Source organism: Colossoma macropomum, unplaced genomic scaffold (genome assembly GCF_904425465.1).
Source record: "Colossoma macropomum unplaced genomic scaffold, Colossoma_macropomum, whole genome shotgun sequence".
Classification (NCBI taxonomy): domain Eukaryota; kingdom Metazoa; phylum Chordata; class Actinopteri; order Characiformes; family Serrasalmidae; genus Colossoma; species Colossoma macropomum.
The window spans coordinates 37,051,599-37,071,343 of record NW_023494785.1 but is presented as its reverse complement, the minus strand read 5'-3'; the positions used below and the strand labels follow the sequence as shown (position 1 = coordinate 37,071,343).

Below are 19,745 nucleotides of genomic sequence, written 5' to 3'. Positions count from 1 at the left end.
TTAAATTTTATTTTAGATATTAATGTAAGTAATTTATTTATATATGCACTAGCATTCAAAATATTGGATTTGCTGTTTAAAAGTCTGGTATCGATGTTTTAACAATGTACAACTAGTTCAGCTGTATACAAGTGTATAAACTGATTCTAATTTGCTAGTCCTGTGTAACTTCATAATAATTATTAAACTGTTAATAAAAATAAAGACATTTTAGATTTGGATTTAATCACCAGAATGTATGGGATCCTAAAGTTATAATAAAATTAATGTCCAGAATTCCTTATATTTTAGAAGTAGAGCTAAAATACCAAGGCAGATAAATTGACAATAAAATTAATGTAAATAATTACAGTACATTATAATATTATTCACCTCTTCTTCATAGAATTCTTGAAACATTGCATAAAACACATACAGACATCTGGTGATCCGCTTGTAATATTTAAAACTATGTTGCATAAGTTGAATATAAAATAACAAATTATTCATATGGAAAGTGATTACAAACCTCTGAATGCCAGTGCGTACAATTAAGTATAATTTATTTTGTCTACTGTTATTTATTATTATATTGTCTTGCCATTTATTCATCATTTTCTCATCAAAATCAATTATTTTTCATTTATGCATACAAAACAATATGACTGAGGTGGACAGAGTAGCACCCAAATTTTCAGAAAAAGCCCTGTGCAAAATAGACTACAATATGCAAATGAGACTCCAAACCAAATCTCAGACATTAAAGAGTTGCCAGAGTATTCTCATGATCCAAACTTCTGATCAAAAAAACACTGACCAATCTTTAACCATGTCACGCTAAGGTTAAGGTTAAGGGTCATTAACGTTTCAATATATTCAATATTTCAATATATAGTAAAGCATTTCAGTGTAAGTGCAATGCAGTATTAAGTACCATTCTAAGTACTAACTACTGCACTGAATCAGGTGTGTTTGAGAAGGGAAATGATCAAACTGTGCTGGACAGCAGCTCTCCAGGACCAGAGCTGGATACCCCTAATGCCCAAACTTGGTCCTGGAGATCTATGCTACAGAGTTTAGCTCCACCCCTAATCAAACACATCTGATCCAGGTAATGAAGGCCTTAAGGAGTATCTGAATATTAGAGAAAGGTGTGTTGGATCTGGACTCTCCAGTGTGGTAGATCTCCAGGTCCAGGATCAAGCACCCCTGCCCCAGTGCATTTCATTGATGTGCAGGCTGTGTATTTGCTACACTCACTGGTGGATGGCTTGCAGGAACTTCCGCTGGTGCTTACGGACGCGAGAGTGGTCGATCTTCTTCATCAGCTTCGTGTGTTTGTAGATGAGCCAGGTCTCCCGGAGAACGTTGGCCGCCGCGTTCTTTATCTGCAGGGACAAATCGCCATAACAACCGTGTTAGCAACAGGTCGCACCAGAGCCCCACCGTGGCTTCAGTCATTCCCCTCTGACGCCAATAAAAACATCCACAAACTCAAAAACACAAAAACAGAGCTCCTCTTGGGTGAAAGTGTCCCTCGTGGCTAACTGCTTAAACTCTAGACATTATGTTGTTATTAGTCTTAGACTGACTTTACATGGTGAAACTTTGATGCAACTTTAACTGCTTGAAACATGAAACTAAATTTCACTTGCGTTCCCTAATGTAAAGCTTCCTGTAACTCGTGTGTAAGTTGTTTGAAGCTCAGTCATAGCAGTGGGGCATGGGGGGTGCTGGAGCCTATCCCGGCTGTCATTGGGCGGAAGGCGGCTGCTTGAACAGCTGCACCATTTTCTCTGGTTCTTTAGCCTGCTGTTATAGTGATCTACCTTTCTTCTCCTTTCTTGACACTCCTTATTTGTACACAGTGAAGAGCGATCCCAAAGGATTACATTATAAAATGACAGACCAAGAAATCTGAGATGAACTTGCTAGGAAACTGATGCAACATTACAAAGGTGCAAATAACATAATGTGTTGAATGCAACCTTGATTCAAGTTGCACTGTTGTTTGCAACTTCAAAAAGTTTCACCAAAGTTCCACCATGTTAAGGCCTATTATCTAGTAACTATTATGAATTATTTAGTAACTGCTATGAATCTAATGTCAAAGTTATGTAGTTATAGGGTTTGATTACCTGCCTGCCTGATTACCAATAAGAGTCCTTGAGCAAGACTCCTAATGCTACATTCGCCAACCTCTCTAACATCTTTAAATTTTGAAACAAAACATTTTGGCCACAAGGTTTCCTTGGAAACCTTCCCCTGGTCCAAATCTGCTTTAAGTATACTTCCAACAGTTTATTTCTGCAATGGTTTGAAGTATACCGCTGGGTTTAGAGTTTAAGGGGTTAACAAAGCGAAGATTCGCTCACCGATCATGGTGCAAATCTTTTTACAATCCGCTTCCTCTAACCAGATAAAAGCAGATCAGCCTTATCAGGACAGAATTCCCTGAGGGCAAGAGCCTTTCACAGCTGTGATATCCAGCATGGCAGTTTCATTCATTATGAAAGAATTGGGGGGTGGGGGGCGTTCAGAATTCATTTCCCACATTAAGGATCTGTGAAAACATGACTAGTGGTTCCAGTCAAATGTCAGAGCTGGTTTGAGTCTCTCTACCCTGAGCATGCCTTTGTCAATGCGATGATGCTGACATGATGTCTTCTGCTGAAAAGCTATGCAAATCTTAGACACAGCACGAGGCAAAAAGGGGAGAGGGGTGGGGAAAAAGGGGACTAAAACGAGGGAAAATCGGTTTGGAATTTTTTTTTTTTAAATGAATGAGGAGACTTCAAAGGGGCACCGCTCAGTGAGGGAAGAACAATTACATCCTCGGTTGGCGGCACGGGGAGGACAGAGCCTTCCCGTTTTTAATAAGCTCCTGATTTGACGGGGCACCTCCGGCCATTGAGCAGCACGAAGGCGCACCTTTTTTTTTTGCTCCAGATTTAGCACAACAATGTTTTGATTAATTAGAAGAGGTCACTGTTTTTAATAATACAAGGGTGAGACTTCTGCCCCGACCACAGCATAGGTTTAATTTGAGAGAGAGAGAGAGAGAGAGAGATAAGGCAATCATCAGGTCCATATTAACAGACAGGAGGTGTTGATCAGTTCAGCTCAACACAAACATTTCTCTGGAAGCTTCCAGACAGTGGTCCCAGTGCAATGTGCATGAAATGTTGGCCTATGTTACCAGTTAAAGGGGTTTCTTCAAAATTACTGCCAAATTAATTCATTGAAATGTAAAAAAAGCCATTCAGAGTGGTTTGATGTGAAATGGTTCTTTGTAGTGAAACTCTGACTTCTATATAATGGTGGTAGGAACCAGGAGGTACATATCATGTTTATTGAATCACGTTTGTTGTCACATCACATTTACACAGCCACCTTATAGTACTATACTATATATATATATATATATATATATATATATATATATATATATATATATATATATACACTCTAAATATACACATGTATACACAATATACACATTAATATACACCACTATTGCACTATTCCAATGTATGGTAATATAAGTTATGAGATAAAAGCCATGATATATACTGTTGTATATATCATGTATATGCGTATATATGTATGTATATATATATATATATATATATATATATATATATATATATATATATATATATATATATATCTTGTATCTATATCTTGTATAATCTGGAATATATATATATATATAGGTTATACAAGATATAGATAGAAGATGTACAAGATGTCAGTCTATCTGAGATCAGAGTGAGTCTGTTGTCTTTAACACAAATAGAGATATTTTATTTACTATCCAAACTGACCAGTGAACCAGCGTCCGTACCGCATCCTGCATGTACCTCTCCACCACGAGTGTTAAAAATATTGTTATCTCAAAACTACCATAAAACAATGTGGCAGGCAGCAGTGCAGTACTTGTAACCAATTTGTGTAAAAACTTTCTGTGAGGGACGTTTTAAAGGCATTAACAATTCTCGGTTCCACCACTGCTGTCAGTAGGTTTCTCTATAATAACGCATTTCACTTCAAGCCACTCTGAATTACTTTGTGTACATCTTAACTGTTTGATTATGCAGAAAAAAAATAGTGGATTTCCCTTTTAAAAGTTTGTACACGGGCTTTAATATTTTTTTATTTATTTAATTTTTGCTCTTTTCCAGAGTCCAGAACAGTAGCAAAGAGATCAAAACTATTAAGTGGTCTATATGGTATTATGCAGAAAACCAAAAAAGTGTTAATCAAAATGATCTTCTCTTTTACCTTATTCAGTAGTTCCTTTGCAACATAACTTTCATATTATTTTTCCGCAGAAGGTTTACCTATTGGTGGAAATCCAAATTTTCAGCCAGTTTTCAAAATAATTTTTGCAACATTTATGACTTATGTAGTATTTATACTAGCAAAAGTTTCTTAATGCCTCATTTGAAGCTACACCACAAGATCAAAGTGCTTTCACAACCAAAAAATATGGTTTAATAAATCTTTCTCAACAAAAAAGAAGCACAGTGTGGTAGGGTGGACTCGAAGTGGCCTGGAGTTTACCGTGTTTGGCATGTTTAGAAGAAGTTCGCACAGAAGGCTGGTTAAATGATTCTCTTTCCCCGTTTCTTTATTGCGCACATTATCAAAAATCCAAACAGCACTTCACCATTGGCACATGCACACAACTATTTACACAAAAAAAAAAAATAAAACTCAAATGTATGACAGGCATTTTGTTACTCTTCCTTGTCTATTCTTACTTAATTTCCCTCTCTACCTCAGGGTGCATATCGGCAGCGAGACTAGCGGTCTTACTTGCAGCAGTTAGACCTCCTGTACCTGGACAGTGCCCCTCCTTAAATACCTACAGCCCCTCCCAGTGGACTAAACCAAAATTATATTCAGGTATTTGTAAGGTAAAATAGTCCCGTTCCCATTCACAATACACACACATTCAGCATTTACTTCGAGTACAAATATCTACTGATGTCATTCATGGCCAATGTTCAATATTAGCAATTAATTCATTAACAGTTTTGTTTTACTTTTTCTCAGGTTGACCTGTGCACCCCCTGTCCCTGTGTCCCTCCCAGGCCCGCAGACCTACAAGAGGACAGAATGACCCGCGGCGTCACTCTTTCCAGGAAACAGGTAAGTAACTGTCTCTTTACCTTTGTCTCTTATAGTCTTTGTTCATGGCTGCTGGTGATATGCTAGACCAGCTAGCATCATCACACACAGTATAAACAAACTCTAAATAGAGGAGCACTGGATTTACAAAAGTACATTTACGTATAAGACTCCAGAAAGTCGGTTTGTTGTTTTAGAACAAGTTTAATTTTAGGTGTGAAGTCATTTTAAACTCAAAACCTGCATGCAGAATTTAGTATTAAATAATTAATATTAAATATTTTACATTTAATAGAAATGTAGGAATGCTACAAAAAAAAACAAGAATTATTTCGATAGCTGACTGAAAAATTACATTTTAAAGATGAAATATTGCACAATCCTAAGATTCCTCTAATAAATGAACCTACTGAACACATTTATTGACATAAACCAATTGATATAAAGTCTTTTTTAGTATTATATTCATACCCAGTTTATAGTTTAGCTCAGTTCAGCTGTTCGGTAAGTAATTAAACTCAATATCTATAATGCAATTTAGAACCTGAAGGGCAAACAAAAACACTTTAAAAGTTTGTATGGCTGTAAATCCATGATGTGACTGGACAAGCCCTAGGTGAGTAGCCGTGGAATGACCCCAGTGTCTCTGATAGTTTTAATAACATGCCTAATGTAACACTTAAATTAAAGTTCAAACACAATTACATGCTCTTAAGGCAAATTTCAGGCTCTTTTCATGATGGTGCTTTCCTTTACTTGGACACATTTGCAAGAAAGGCATCTACTTTTTATTGAGTTCCACCAGTTGTTTTGTTTGAAATTGTTGTTTGTTTCTTTTTATTATGCTCGCCTGCCAGCTGCACCCGCGCTGCCGGGCTGTCGGCCGCATCTCTCCCTTTCAAGCATAATCATAATTTACTGCAGACCAAGAGATGAACAAAAGAAGAGAAAGGAGGGCTAACTTACATACTTTATCTCGTATGTGGCTGAATGGTATGCATCATTTGAATCAAAATAACTCTGTACAGGAGCGTGTTTATCTTCCGCTGCCATTTCACTCTCAGCTATACGAACTTGAATGGCTGTTTAATGGATTCGGACGGATTAAAGGAGAAACAAATAAAGAGCAAGAAGCTAAAATAAAAAAGGATGCAAGACAAACAAATTGATTCATCAAAATGGTTCAGTGCGAAAATAGAAAATAGCTCACAGCAGGGACCTCAGCATTCCCCTGAAAGAAGATGAGGCCTTCAGATTGACAGGAAATTATCCGTTATGCATTACACATCAGCAAATCCGCTAAGCACTGAATTAAACACATACCATATGAGCTAGTTCGGTTCATCCCTACAGACTTGGCATTTGTTGTGAATAAAAAACGAAGTATACAGTCTGATGGTACAGTGTCATAGCTTTCTTTCTTTTTTGTCTCTTTGTAAAACAAATTAATAGAATGTTAATACACAAAGAATAAATCTGAGATGGAACAATAACAGAAAAATTGTTTTCTACTGTAATTATCCATTCACAGGCCTGAGCTTTGTAAAATGAGAATGATAAGTTATGTTAACCAGACACTAGAAGACTATGAAAAGGCTTTAGAAAGACTAAAGTCGGTCACCCTTTCACATCTAAAGACAATATCACAGTTTTTAGTCACAGACTATGATTTTGCAAAGACTGGGGATCCTGCAGTGTCACTATTTCCAAGACTGCAACTAGATTTTTAAGATTATTTCCCATCATGCACCTGGTGGAAATTTACAAGAAGAGAAACCCCTTTCCTTCTCCGCTCTGTAGTGGTACTAATGGTACAAAGGTACGTTGGCTGGGCTTGTGAAGATCTGGGGCTCGGCCCAGTTCACTGTAGAACTGTATATTCTGTGTATTTTATCCTTTTTCACGTTGGCCGCTGGATTTTAAAAGCAATAAACCACTTAAAGCTGTGCTTCCTGTTGTGCATAACAACACCCTTTCCCGTGATAAAACTGCTGTAAAGCATGGCCTCTTGTGGCTTATTGCTTTAATATAAGATTGAAATATGATAAAACACAGCTGATCAGAGCTATCTGAGAGCTGTGTGGGCGTGGCTAATGACCGACTTGATTTAAGTCTCTCTGTCCAACACTCCTGGCTTGCTCCACCAGCCCTACAGAACTAAAATCATCAAGCTTCTATGTCTATGAAAAAAGTCACGGACAAACAGGCTGTGCAGATGGATGGACGAAGCAATGCACAAAAAAAACAGACACACAGATGGACGGACGAACAGACAGACGAAGCAACGCGTAAATGAAGGAACAGGCGAACGAACAATGGGCCTCATTCACCAACCGTTCTTAAGAATAAATTTCTTCGTAAAACCCACTTACGCAGTTTTCATGAAGATCTGACATTCACCAGTGTTTTCTTATTGGGGATTTGTTCTTGGGTAGGAACAGAATCTACACACACTAAAGAGCACAGAGGTGAGAACAGTTCTGCGGTTTAAGAACACATCATTAATCTGACGTAGACTTTTTCTTAGGATGTAGACTTTTTGGTTATGATGGGTTAGTTTTAGCTCTCTAAGTTTCCACATCTCTGAAACTGTTTTGTGTGGGCGGGGCCAGAGACATCAGCCTTGAGATTAGTCAGGGGAATGCTTATGAAAGTGCTAGCCAAGAGTAGGACTGCCCAGTTTACACTGAGAGGAAAGAAGTATATTGGTCATCTTTTGGTCTTTGGAGCATTATTTAAAGGGTGTACTTAGTATAGGGGTGGCCAGTCCTGGTCCTAGAGATCTACCACCCTGCAGAGTTTAGCTCCAACCCAAATCTACTGTACCTGATCCAGGTAATCAAAGCCTTCAGGGGGATCTGACTATATTAGCAAGGTGTGTTGGATTTAAACTCTCCAGGGTAGTAGATCTCCAGGACCGGGGCTGGATATCCCATAATTTTCAGGTACAGAGAGTCGTATGCAAAAGTCTGGGCACCCCTGACCTAGTACATGCTTCCTGTTAGCCTGCAAGAACAAGATTAACCCAATTACAAAGAAAACACAGATTTAGGGCCCCTGGGTATTTAACTTATTTTCACTTAGAGTATCAACAAAACTTGTCATTTGAATAGTGGCACCCAAACTTTTGGATACGACTCTCTTGTACATGAAAATTATGGGATATTGCCATGGGCCCACACCTTCCATATTGGTGCATCTCCAGTTTCAACCAAAATATTTATCTGAGCTTACAAAAAACAGCTAAATTGCCTGCTACCACATGAAGTTTTAGGCTGAACTGCCCAGCATTTTTTTTACAGTACAGCTGGCTGTACAGCAGTACAGTAACAGAGTCTACATCAGCGCTTTGGTGCCCAAAACCTAGCATGAGCTGCTGTCACAAACCCGCTGCCCTCTCTGATCACAGAGAGACGAGAGGAAGGAAACACCCACCATTTTGTCATGCAGTTCAAGGTAAACACACTGTGCCTCTGCGTCTCCACGGCAACAGGTCTATGAGGTAATCATTCCATTATTCAAAGTTCCCAGTCTTTTTTTTTTTCAACAGTTACGGATGCTCGTAACCATAGTAGCGACAGACTCAATGCCATGAAGCAGAAGCACAGAAACACTACATGCCGTGTATCGATCTCACACACTCTCTGCATTAATCTGGCAGAGTCGACCGAGTGAGTGTAAGATAATGAACTTTTTAAAAAAGTGGGGGGTTCGTTTCGCCATCCTCCTTCACTCCTCCGCTCGCTCCCTCTCTCTGAAGGCATTTAAGGCATTTAGCTCTCCCTCTTGAGCGGCCCGCCCAAAAGCACTTCAGTCGATTTTTTTATCCGTGTTGCAATTATTGATCACCGGCTCTCCTCGCTGTCTACAGTGCGGCCAGGATGTAGCCTACATATTTGATAGGGGGAGCTATTTTTGAAACTTGGGACTTTCAAATGCATGAAAAATTGAAAAGGACCTAGAGAGAGGGAGAGAGGAGGACGAGGGAGGAGAGAGGAGAGAGGGATGGAGGGCGCGCAAGGAGAGGAGAGGCAGAGCGAGCTGGAGGAAAGAGGGAGAGAGTGCTAGCGGCTGTTACGCAATGCTCTGATCTAACTGAAAGATTGGTTTGGACTGTTGTCTTCACAACACATTACCTCACCGTGCACACACAGCTCCTCGTGGACGTGTTGGTGCAAGCAGCCCTGTGTGTGTATGAGATTTTTTATTTATTTTGCTTTAAAGTGACAGTTGTTTGCTCAAAAATCAGATTCACACAATTTCCGCCTTAACCTAAATGCAGGTGACCAGACATTTCTGGGACTCCACCCTCTTCAGTATCTTCCCCAGTCTTGTCTTATGCTCCCCAAGGCTCCGCCTCCTTGTTATAATGCTCATCTGTCACCCACCTTGTCATTTTTCCCCAGGTGTTTCTTGTTGGTCGTTCCTACACACTTCAAAAAGATGGTTCTTCAAGGGTTCTGAATAGAACCATGAACACTCAAAGGGTTCTTTGCAGCATGAAATGGTGTGTTGTCTATGATTCTTTATTGAACCATTATGAAAAGGGTTCTAAATAGCACTAAAAAGGGTTCTATTGTTACACGCTTCAAGGATTCTTCAGGGTTGTACGAAGAACCATGAACACTCAAAGTACCCTTTGCATGATTAAAGGGTTCTTTGCATCATGAAAGCATTCCTCAGATTGATGCAGAACATGGAGAATGTGCTGTTCTATACAGCACCTTTTTGAAAAGTGTTCTGTATGGCACCAAAAAGGGTTCTATTGTTACACGCTTCAAGGATTCTTCAGGATTCTATAAAGAACCTTTTGCATGATTAAAGGGTTCTTTGCATCATGAAAGCATTCTTCAGATTGATGGAGTATGTGGAGAATGTGCTGTTCTATGAAGCACCTTTTTTGAAAAGGTTCTGTATAGCACCCAGGTTTTCTACTGTTACAAGTTTCAGATCGTAACAATAGAAGAACCCATTTTTTAAAAAAGGTTCTATATAGAACCATCTACAGCACACTCTCAATCAATCAATCAACAATCTGGAGAACTGTTTCACCATGCAATGAACCCTTTGAGTGTTTATGTTTCTATATAGAACCATTTTCTTTACTAAAGAACCCTTAAAGAACCATCATTTTAAGTCTGTAGTATATCGTATAGTTGGTAGCTTTTCATTTTTTGACATAATTCTTTACATGAATTTACATTAAAAATTAAAGTTTATTCCTTCTACTCTACCATTTTGTTGCTTGCAGAGCACTGATCTGTCTGTCTGTTAGCCCTTGCTTCTTATTATTTTCCTAGTGTTTGTTAGCCCTGTTCTCACAGTTCTTTATTTCCCTGGATTCTAATAAAACCAACTCACACTTGCATCTTGCTTCCTCACCTGCTCGGCCTGAAGTTTGCATTTTGCACTAGAACTACGAGGATAATGTAGCTAACAAGTAATGGCAGCTTATACACCACCAGTTAGTATTGTGCAGGCCTAAATCATCACACGCTTGATGTACACCAGCTTATGTCGTCCCGACACTGTATGCTGTATACTGTTTTCTATAGAAATGCAAAGCTAAGAAAGCAAACCTCAGACACAAAACATGTCACTGAATTGGGTGTTAGAGAGAAAGTTGTATACATTTGAATTATGCATATATATATATATATATATATATATATATATATATATACATATATATATATATATATATTATTTTCTTTTTTTTCCATGGCATTTGACAGATCTCAACCAGAGACTTACAGTTTTAGGGTAGGTAAATATAGCGACAGGGGTCTTGCCCAAGGACTCTTAGTGGGGTGGCACGGTGTGCTTTACAGGGCAGGGAATCAATCTCTAATCTTTGTGAACCCACTACGCTACACCTACACCTTATGAGTGTGACTTTAATCTGTGTGTGTGTGTGTGTGTGTGTGTGTGTGTGTGTGTGTTTGTACCCGTTTGGTGAGCTGCGTGTCCATCATAAAGTTGTGCACATGCTTCTCGGCCTTGGTCAGCTCCAGCTTCCTCGCTACCACGGCAACAACCAACGCTGTGCAGCCTGCGCCCTGAAAGACACCAAGTGAGAGAGAGAGAGAGAGAGAGAGAAGGACGAGAAGTGAATAAACAAGAAGAGCCATCCAGCAAGAGAATATGTCACAAGAAAGAAAGTGAAGAGAATGCTTTTGATTTTCATTGACAGAGGTCATACACAGAGGAGGGCAAACACAGAAAGAAAAGAAGAGAAATGGAACAGAGAGAGAGAGAGAGAGAGAGAGAGAGAGAGAGGCAAGGGCGGGGGGAGAGAGAGAGATGGCAGAAAGAATCAGTGTAGGAGTGCAGCTGCTTTTTGCAACGTAGTGACCAACACGTCTGCAAAAAACTCTGAAATCTGACCCTGAGAGTGTAGAACCCATTTAAAGTAATAGGTTTTAATGGTATATAATATCCCCCTCTCTCCCCAAACAGAGTCGATCAGTCAAGAAAACTTATGAAAGTCCCCCCCCCCGAATTTAGTCGTCTTCAATTCCACCCGCTAGTTAGGACTCCCCCAATCACACGATATTGCCGCGCTAGGAGGGCGAAGGCTAGCACAGGCTTCCTCAGAGACCTGCGAAGCACCGCTGCATCTTTTTTTTAAACTGCCGCTCACACAACGTCACTGAACAGCCGAATGAGCTCAAAGGAAAGCGCCAACCACTAGATCTGTTACATCAGCTAGCATCACATTGAGTGATGGGGGGAGAAGGGGGGCCATCCTACCCACCCAGAGAGCGAAGCCAATTGTGCTCTCTTGGACTCCCAGCCTCGGATTGCTGTAGCCTCACCGAGGATCTCCTGATGATAGGGCCAACCCTAAGACAGCTGGGCCACTCGGAGCGCCTCTAACTTTTTTACTATAGACTGTCGAGGCTAATGCAGATAACCAAATTACATTGTTCACGACAAACACTCTCTGAAACTGTTTCTAGTTGTTCAGTGACATCAAATAGACTTGCTTATGTGGTTTCTATTGTTACTTGTGTGCGAAATGCCCTCTGGTATTCAGGGGGTCCTCATGTTGGCTTGCTAATCCAGCGTTGGTTGCTGCTAACTCACTCGCCATAGTAGTGCTGGCGCTAGCTTCGGTTCGAAAAATGAGTAAAAAATTCACTCTTTCTACTAGGAAATTGGGCAGGTTTTCAGATTTACAAATATGCTGTGGCATATTGTGAAGTTTTTCAGAGCTATTCTGGGCATAGTTATGACCCACTGGGTGAACCAGTCTGCTACAGCAGCACTCTGACACCAGTGCAGCATCTCTGGTTAGTTAAGAATTACCAAATACAGAAGCTTGCCGATTGTGAAGCAGCTAAACAACAACTTTTCCGACCATCTGTATATAAGCATTGGACAACAAAACAGCATAATAAATTTACTTTCAGGAATTTTAATTTTGAGACATTCAGGGCAACTAAGAGTTTAATTAGGAGGCCATGGACCCCCAGGACCCCCTGTACTTCACACCTTGGCTGTTACCTATAAAAATGGACAAAAGTATGTCACATAGCTAGAACCATCTTGAAGACTAAATCTTGAATCAATCACACAGTCAGAAACTGCATAAGCAAGTTAATTTAACATCACTGTTGAATGCAGTTTGTCAGTAGGGGTGGGAGTTATACCAGCATAAAAGTGAATGGCAGTATCATGTGTCATGATAAGAATTTGATAATATCATGGATATCGTGGTAAGTACAAAAACTAATTAAAGTAATTAAACACAAGCTTGAACAGCTTAAATCTTTCTTATAAGCTCTACAAAATATCATGATGTAAATTCAAGTTCATATCATTAATCCTTACTTTAGTTAAAATAGTCTCAAATCTAAAGAAGCAGAAATGTCTTGGCTGATAAACTACATTTGAGGAATGCCAAACTATTTCTTTAGAGGACCAGGTCTTCTATTCAGGCTTTGTTCACACAGCAGCTAAAAGTGTCCCAAATTGTTCTTCATATGTGACACAGATGTGATATCTGTGTGGCAGTGTGAACAGCAAAAAGGGCATTGAATCCGACATTTTCAATCCCGGTTTGAGACATTTTGGCTACGTTCACACCGCAGGTAAAAGTGGCCTAAATTTGATTTCCTCATCAAATTTTTTTTTTTTTTGTTTTGGCTGTTCATAGTATCTTTTAAATGTGACCTGTATGCGACATTAGTCTGAACAGATGAGCTCCTAAACTGACCTGCATACGCAAAAGAACAATGTGAAGATTGTGGCGCTCTCATTCAGAGGTAAACAATGATGACTGCCAACGAATGCCAGTTGCTCCCGGAGGGTTCAGTTTCATCTTCGCCAACGTCACAAGAGCAATCATGAAGCTTCATTGACTGACAGCTGGGCTCAACACCCAGAATGTGTTCGAGCTCGCTGTAAAAAGGGCACGTTTTTCGGCCACGGTCTCTTCTATGAGTTGTGTCCTTGGATTCTTTAAACTTTGCTTTCAGACTTTTAACTGTTCTGTGACGCTTCAGATGCGGAGGAGTTTTGGATGAGTCTCTTCTAATTTTTTGTAGAGAAATATCAACCCAAATGTTTATGAATCTCAGCAGCACGAAATTATGACAAATGCGGAGCTGGATTGATGTAAAAGTCGTATGAATTCCGATCTGGCTGTTCAGACTGAGCCGCATTGCCGCATATCGGATACGTATCAGATTTCTGTACCACATATGAAAGCATCTCAAATTGGAATTGAAAATGTCAGATTTGAAGTGTTTTTTCTGTTCACACTGACACACAGATAACAAATCTGTGTCATTTACGTAGAAAAAGATCGGATTTGGGCCAACAAATGTGTGAACATAACTTGTGAAACGTGCAAGCAACACACACTGCACTTGGACTCATTTGGGCTTATTTTGCTCAACCTAAATTCTTATGACTGTTTCACAGCTTTATGTTGCTGATTCACAAACAGAAACGATAGAAATAATGGTTCTTCTTAGGGCAAACAGCTCTGTTTCTGAGCCCTGAATCACAAGTAGCTTGTCTACATTCACTTTCTAGCATCACCTAAAACTTTCATCATTGTTCCCATCTCTCTTTTTAAACAAGATGTTTTTGGCGCCTCCCTGTGCATTCATTCAAAAAAGGCTTATAGATGTACAAGTTCAAAAGCCATCCTTCACCTGTGAAGGGCAATACACAATCCTCCCAACACTCTTCGCTGCCATTTTCAATCTATTCTCTTCTTTTGAGTTTATGTGCTTCAGCTAGCGCCACTAAGCACACATACATATTTCCCCATATTTTCTTCTTCCATAACTTCAGATGCCCGAAGCGCTCTGTGTCGTGATGTTTTAGAAAACAAACGCAGCATAGACTGTATTCATCTGCTTTACACTGGCGCCACACAAGCCTGATTTAATCTTTTAAACAGGGAAATGTGATACATTCAGTCTCTGGATGCAGTGACTACATCATCAAATCAGGCTGATCAGACAATGTTGCCTTAGAAACATCAATGTCTACATCAGGGCTGAACAATTGCGGGAAGATATCTAACTGCGATTTTTCTGACTAATACTGCGACTTTGCATGATTAAAGGGTTCTTTGCATTGTGAAAGTGTTCTTCAGATGGATGGAGAATGTGCTGTAGATGGTTCTATATAGAACTTTTTGAAAAGGGTTCTATATAGCAGCAAAAAGCGTTCTTCTATTGTTACAAGCTTGACATCGTACACACTTAAAAAAAGATGGTGCTTCAAGTGTTCTTTAGTAAAGAAAATGGTTCTATATAGAACCATGAACACCCAAAGAACCCTTTGCATGATTAAAGAGTTCTTTGGATCGTGAAAGCGTCCTTCAGACGGATGGAGAATGTGCTGTAGATGGTTCTATATAGAACCTTTTTGAAAAGGGTTCTATATAGCACCAAAAAGGGTTCTTTTTTGTTGCAAGCTTGACATTATAACAATTAAAGAACCCTTTTTGGTGTTATATAGAACACTTTTCAAAAAGGTTCTATATAGAACTATCTACAGCAATGCTGAAGAATGCTTTCACAATGCAAACAACCCTTTAACAATTCAAAGAGTTCTTTGGTTTATGGTTCTATATAGAACTATTTTCTTTTCTAAAGAACCCTTGAGGAACCATCTTTTTAAAATGTGTATGATGTCAAGCTTGTCACAATAGAAGAACCCTTTTTGGTGCCTTATAGAACCATTTTCTTTACTAAAGAACCATTCAAGAACTTTTTTAAGAGTGAACAAATTAAAGTTTAGATTTTTTTTGCCAAGAAGACCAGAATATCCACTATTTCAGGCATGATGCTTGACCACTGAATGTAGAGTAGAAAGCAAGTTGTGGTTGTGATGTCACAACACATGAGGGTTTGGTGGCCTCTGATTTATCAGTCAGTTCACAAGCTCTGTTTTATTAAGTTAAATGTGACCTTAAGACAAACTTAAAACAATGTTGTTGATAATGTGGGCTATAATTAAAAAAAAAAATTGAAAACGGCCAGAACGTTATGGATGGAATACCATATTGTGACCGTATGGGTAGATACAGTGACTGCTAGATGCATTAAATAGGCTACGTTTTGCTCAAATCCGATCTCTCTGACACGATGGTTCACACTCGTTTACGTAAGTGATTCAAATCTGTCATTAATGTGAATGAAATGAAATGTCTGGCATGCACACATCCTACTCAGTAACGTTACGTGAATGAATAACGTGTCATCACAAACTAACGGTCAGAACGAGCTTCGCTAAGAAGATAATTAACTCTGATCAGCTCTCAGCTGTTCATTATTAGAGCAAGACGAAGGTGAAAATGGTCAGATGTGTTGCTTTTCCACCGTTTAAAGGCTTTAACTTCTGCTTCGCGCTGCTGCCATGGTAACGCTGAATGATGGCGCATGTGCAATGGAAAAAAGCACATGAATTCCGATCTGAGCATCACATTAAGGTCGCATGGCCACGAATCGGATACGTATCCAATCTAGGACCACGTATGAAAGTGGCTCAGGTCGGATTTGAAAAGATCAGATTTGTGTGTCCACACAGCCCTGAAAACTCAGATCTGAGTCACATCAGGGCAAAAAATGTGAATGTAGCCATAGGGATGTCCCGATTTGATCCACACTATGGGGATCAAAGCCGTTCCAGACATTTCAAAGGATCAGATATCAGCTATAATAAGCCTGATCCGGTTTTGATCCTTTGTTTCTTTTTTCTGCGTTCTAATAATCCCACGATCGTGGTGACGTAAACACCCATTATCCTCAACCCACAGCAGTAAGGTGTGTTTTCAGAAGTTGACAAAGAGTGGAAATTTGGAAACATTCTGCTTCATTAGCCACACCACTTCATTCAAAACTGAAAGAAAGGAACAGGCTACAGAGCAATGGGACACCATAGTGTGTTCCCGACACTAGAAAAGTTAAATAGTAAAAGATATCAGTTTAGAGTGTAAACCACTATGCACATATCAAAAATAAGGTGATTTCACTACAAAAAATGAAAGCAACTGGTAGCCAAATCATCAAGTAGGCAGGCCTGTCACAGTTATTACATAACTGCCTGAGTGCAATTATGACATAATTGCGAATATTGGACAGTAATCGGACAGTAATTATTTTCCATGGTCTGAAGATTTCACAGTCATATTATATCACTACAAGCATAATGTGAGTTGGATGCATTTTCATTAGCTGATTCAATCCCAATAAATCAAATTCAGCTCTAACATGTAACTGTGTGCTATAACACATTTAGGGGGAATATTTGTTAATTTGATAGCTCAAACAGTTAATGATAATTTTAGCAGGTATGCTTGCAGAACAAGTGTTTTTCACTTTCATTTTCACAGCCTCAAATGAAAAATGTATGCTTTGGCTGACTGTGTAACTGTAGACACTTGTTACGCACACAGCAGTGCAGTTAGCTTCAAAGTAAAGAGGTACACTTAAAAAAGATGCTCTTTCACAGATTCTTTGGTAAAGAATTCTCATTCTATAAAGAACCACGCACACTCAAAGAACCCTTTGCATAATTAAGGGGGTTCTTTACATCATGAAAGGGTTCTTCAGATTGATGGACAATGCACTGTTCTATTTAGGACCTTTGAAAAGGGTTCTTTATAGCACCCAAAAGGGTTCTATTATTGTTACACGTTTGACATCGTAACAATAGAAAAACTCTTTGGTGTGCTATATAGAACCCTTTTCAAAAAGGTTGAAAAGGGTTCTATATAGCACCCTTTCATAATCCTACGAGCCCTTTAATTATGCAAAGGGTTCTTTGGGTGTTCAAGGTTCTTTATAGAACAATTTTCTTCACCTCAATTTCATTTCAATTTAATCATGATGGGCCTACAGGTAGATCTATCAACTTGGCTCATAAGCCAGTATTAAGCACAATGGTCATTTTAAAAAATGTATGCGAAAAATACAACATATTAATCCAGTATTAATCAGTATTACTTCATTTTAATACTGTAGTATTCATGAGCAAATTAGCATAACCTAAATTATCAATGAGTGAATTTACATGCACTCAATAATCCGATCACAATCGGATTTCTGCAGTTTATCTGATTATTCAAATGGTCATGTAATACCAAAACGGAATTTGTACGACTTTGGACGGCAAAATTCCAACTTTCTAAATTCCCTAGGGATCTCAAGCATGGACCCACAGCACCCCCAAGGGATGAAACCGCAAATTACCACATCACCACCATAAGGACTTGTGCTTATAAGAAAGCAAGAAAACTTTGTGTTTTGTCTGCTTGATTATCAACGTTTCTATGATCTGTAAGTGATACTACTTGTGGTATTAATCTTGTTGTTGGGTAGTACCTAAATATTACCTGTATCTTTTTCTATCATTAAGTGCTAGAAATACGTAGAGTATAACTTTGATAACAGTCAGACCCAACCATTTGATTGCTATGAGTTCAGACCATTGACCAAGATGTATCCTGAATGTGGTTTTCTTTTCTTTTCTTCCTTTGTTCCTTTCCTTTTATTGTTGATTTTATTTTTTTCATGCATTGGGTCATGTTCAGAGATGATAGGCAAATAGTACCTGTGTTCTTTGACATGTATTGTGTATCAGGTAACAAGGGTTAAACTCTCTCTTAGAAACATGCCTGAATATCCTAATTGTTCATTCCTTGATTTTGAAAGTTAAACCAATTGGATGATATAGAAATGTTCTTTTTCTTTGTTTAAACTAGCTGAAACAAAGGAGGCAGTGATTTTGGGGAAGGCATTCCTCAAACTATACACAACCAATCAGAGAACCTTAGGTGAGGAGAACCTATCAGCACTCTGGCACTACCTCCAAAGGGTAGGGCCTCCAGCCGAGCAAAACCAGAGTGCACCGCAAATTTGCGGAGTTCCTGCGTTCGCAACAAAAGTTTCTAAGTTTGTGCCGGCCTAGGTCAGAAAGACAGGTCAGAAGTATTAGGACGCTAAATTTTCAGATCTGAAACCTTTGTTTGTTTTGTAACTTGCCTGTTGGTCTACACACCTTAAGTTTGAACCACCCTCAGAGAAGGAAGGTGGATATTTCTTGTCGGGCCAGGGAGGATATATCCATAACTTTCGATTCTGCTAAAGAGAGGTAGTTAGTTAAATTAGTATCACCACCCTCAGAACCCTGATTGCAACCTAAACCTCGCCAGCGGAGTGGGAGCGGTTCTGACGCCACAGAGACCCAGCATCGCACCCAGAGCCACGCACTGATCTGTGAACAGATCGAAAGGCTGCCCAAGCTTCACCGTCAGACGGCCACGAGACGCCTCCACCCAATCACTGACGGGAAGGCGCGTGCCCGGCCACGGAGATGCAGCATCCAAGGTTTCTCTCTCTTGCCCTGGTCTGTAGACTTCAAATAAATCCGGGTTACCTCACACCCTCACATAAGGTTCTAGCAATAATAATATTAAAAAATTGCAAAACCCGTTACAATGGATAATGATCACAATTACATATGCCAAAAAAACAGAGTGAACTTAGCTACATTAATTTGCACCCACTGTGCACAAACATCTGCATAGAAGCTCTGCCAGTAGAACTGGAAGAGTTGCACATGAGCCTATGGTCATCATGCCCAAACACCAGTACATGACCACTAATGCTCTTGTGGCTGAATGCAATCAGTTCCTCACAGCAATGTTCCAACATCTATTGTAAAGCTCTACCAGAAGAGTAGAGGCTGTAAAGGGGGGGGAGTGAATTCAGGAGAAACACTGGATAAGCTGGTGTCTACAAACCTTTAGACATATAGTGTATTTCGTTTTTTGGATCATGTGAATCATGTTTGGATTCATCAAAACACCCACAGAAACTCATCTGCGTCATCTGAAGCTGCTCACAGCATGACAGTAAAAATATGGGATTCGTCATACTTTCTTCTCATCTGCATATTATTGCAGCCTACTGACATATCAGTTCTGCAAAGGGCAGTTTCACAGTAACTCATTAACAACTGACACACTGCACAGCCCCAGTCAAAATACTCGCAAATGTCTCTGTGTAGACACAACGAACAGAGGACAATTTCACAGAGGGGAGGAGCAGAGAAGTGAACAAAAACAGGATGAAAACAGAGTTAGAGAGAGTTATAAGTAC

At 39.4% G+C, this 19,745-nt stretch overlaps 1 protein-coding gene across 1 annotated transcript in view; it reads right to left on the bottom strand.

Annotated features, from left to right (window-relative positions):
- The window catches only part of kcnn3 (potassium intermediate/small conductance calcium-activated channel, subfamily N, member 3), a 129,980-nt gene that overhangs the window by 8,582 nt on the left and 101,653 nt on the right, over positions 1–19,745 (bottom strand). The window contains exons 7-8 of the mRNA XM_036593035.1: positions 11,064–11,174; positions 1,240–1,367 (exon numbers count right to left, since the gene is read on the bottom strand). Coding sequence (XP_036448928.1) covers positions 1,240–1,367; positions 11,064–11,174 — 239 coding nt within the window. The remainder of the gene's footprint in view (positions 1–1,239; positions 1,368–11,063; positions 11,175–19,745) is intronic.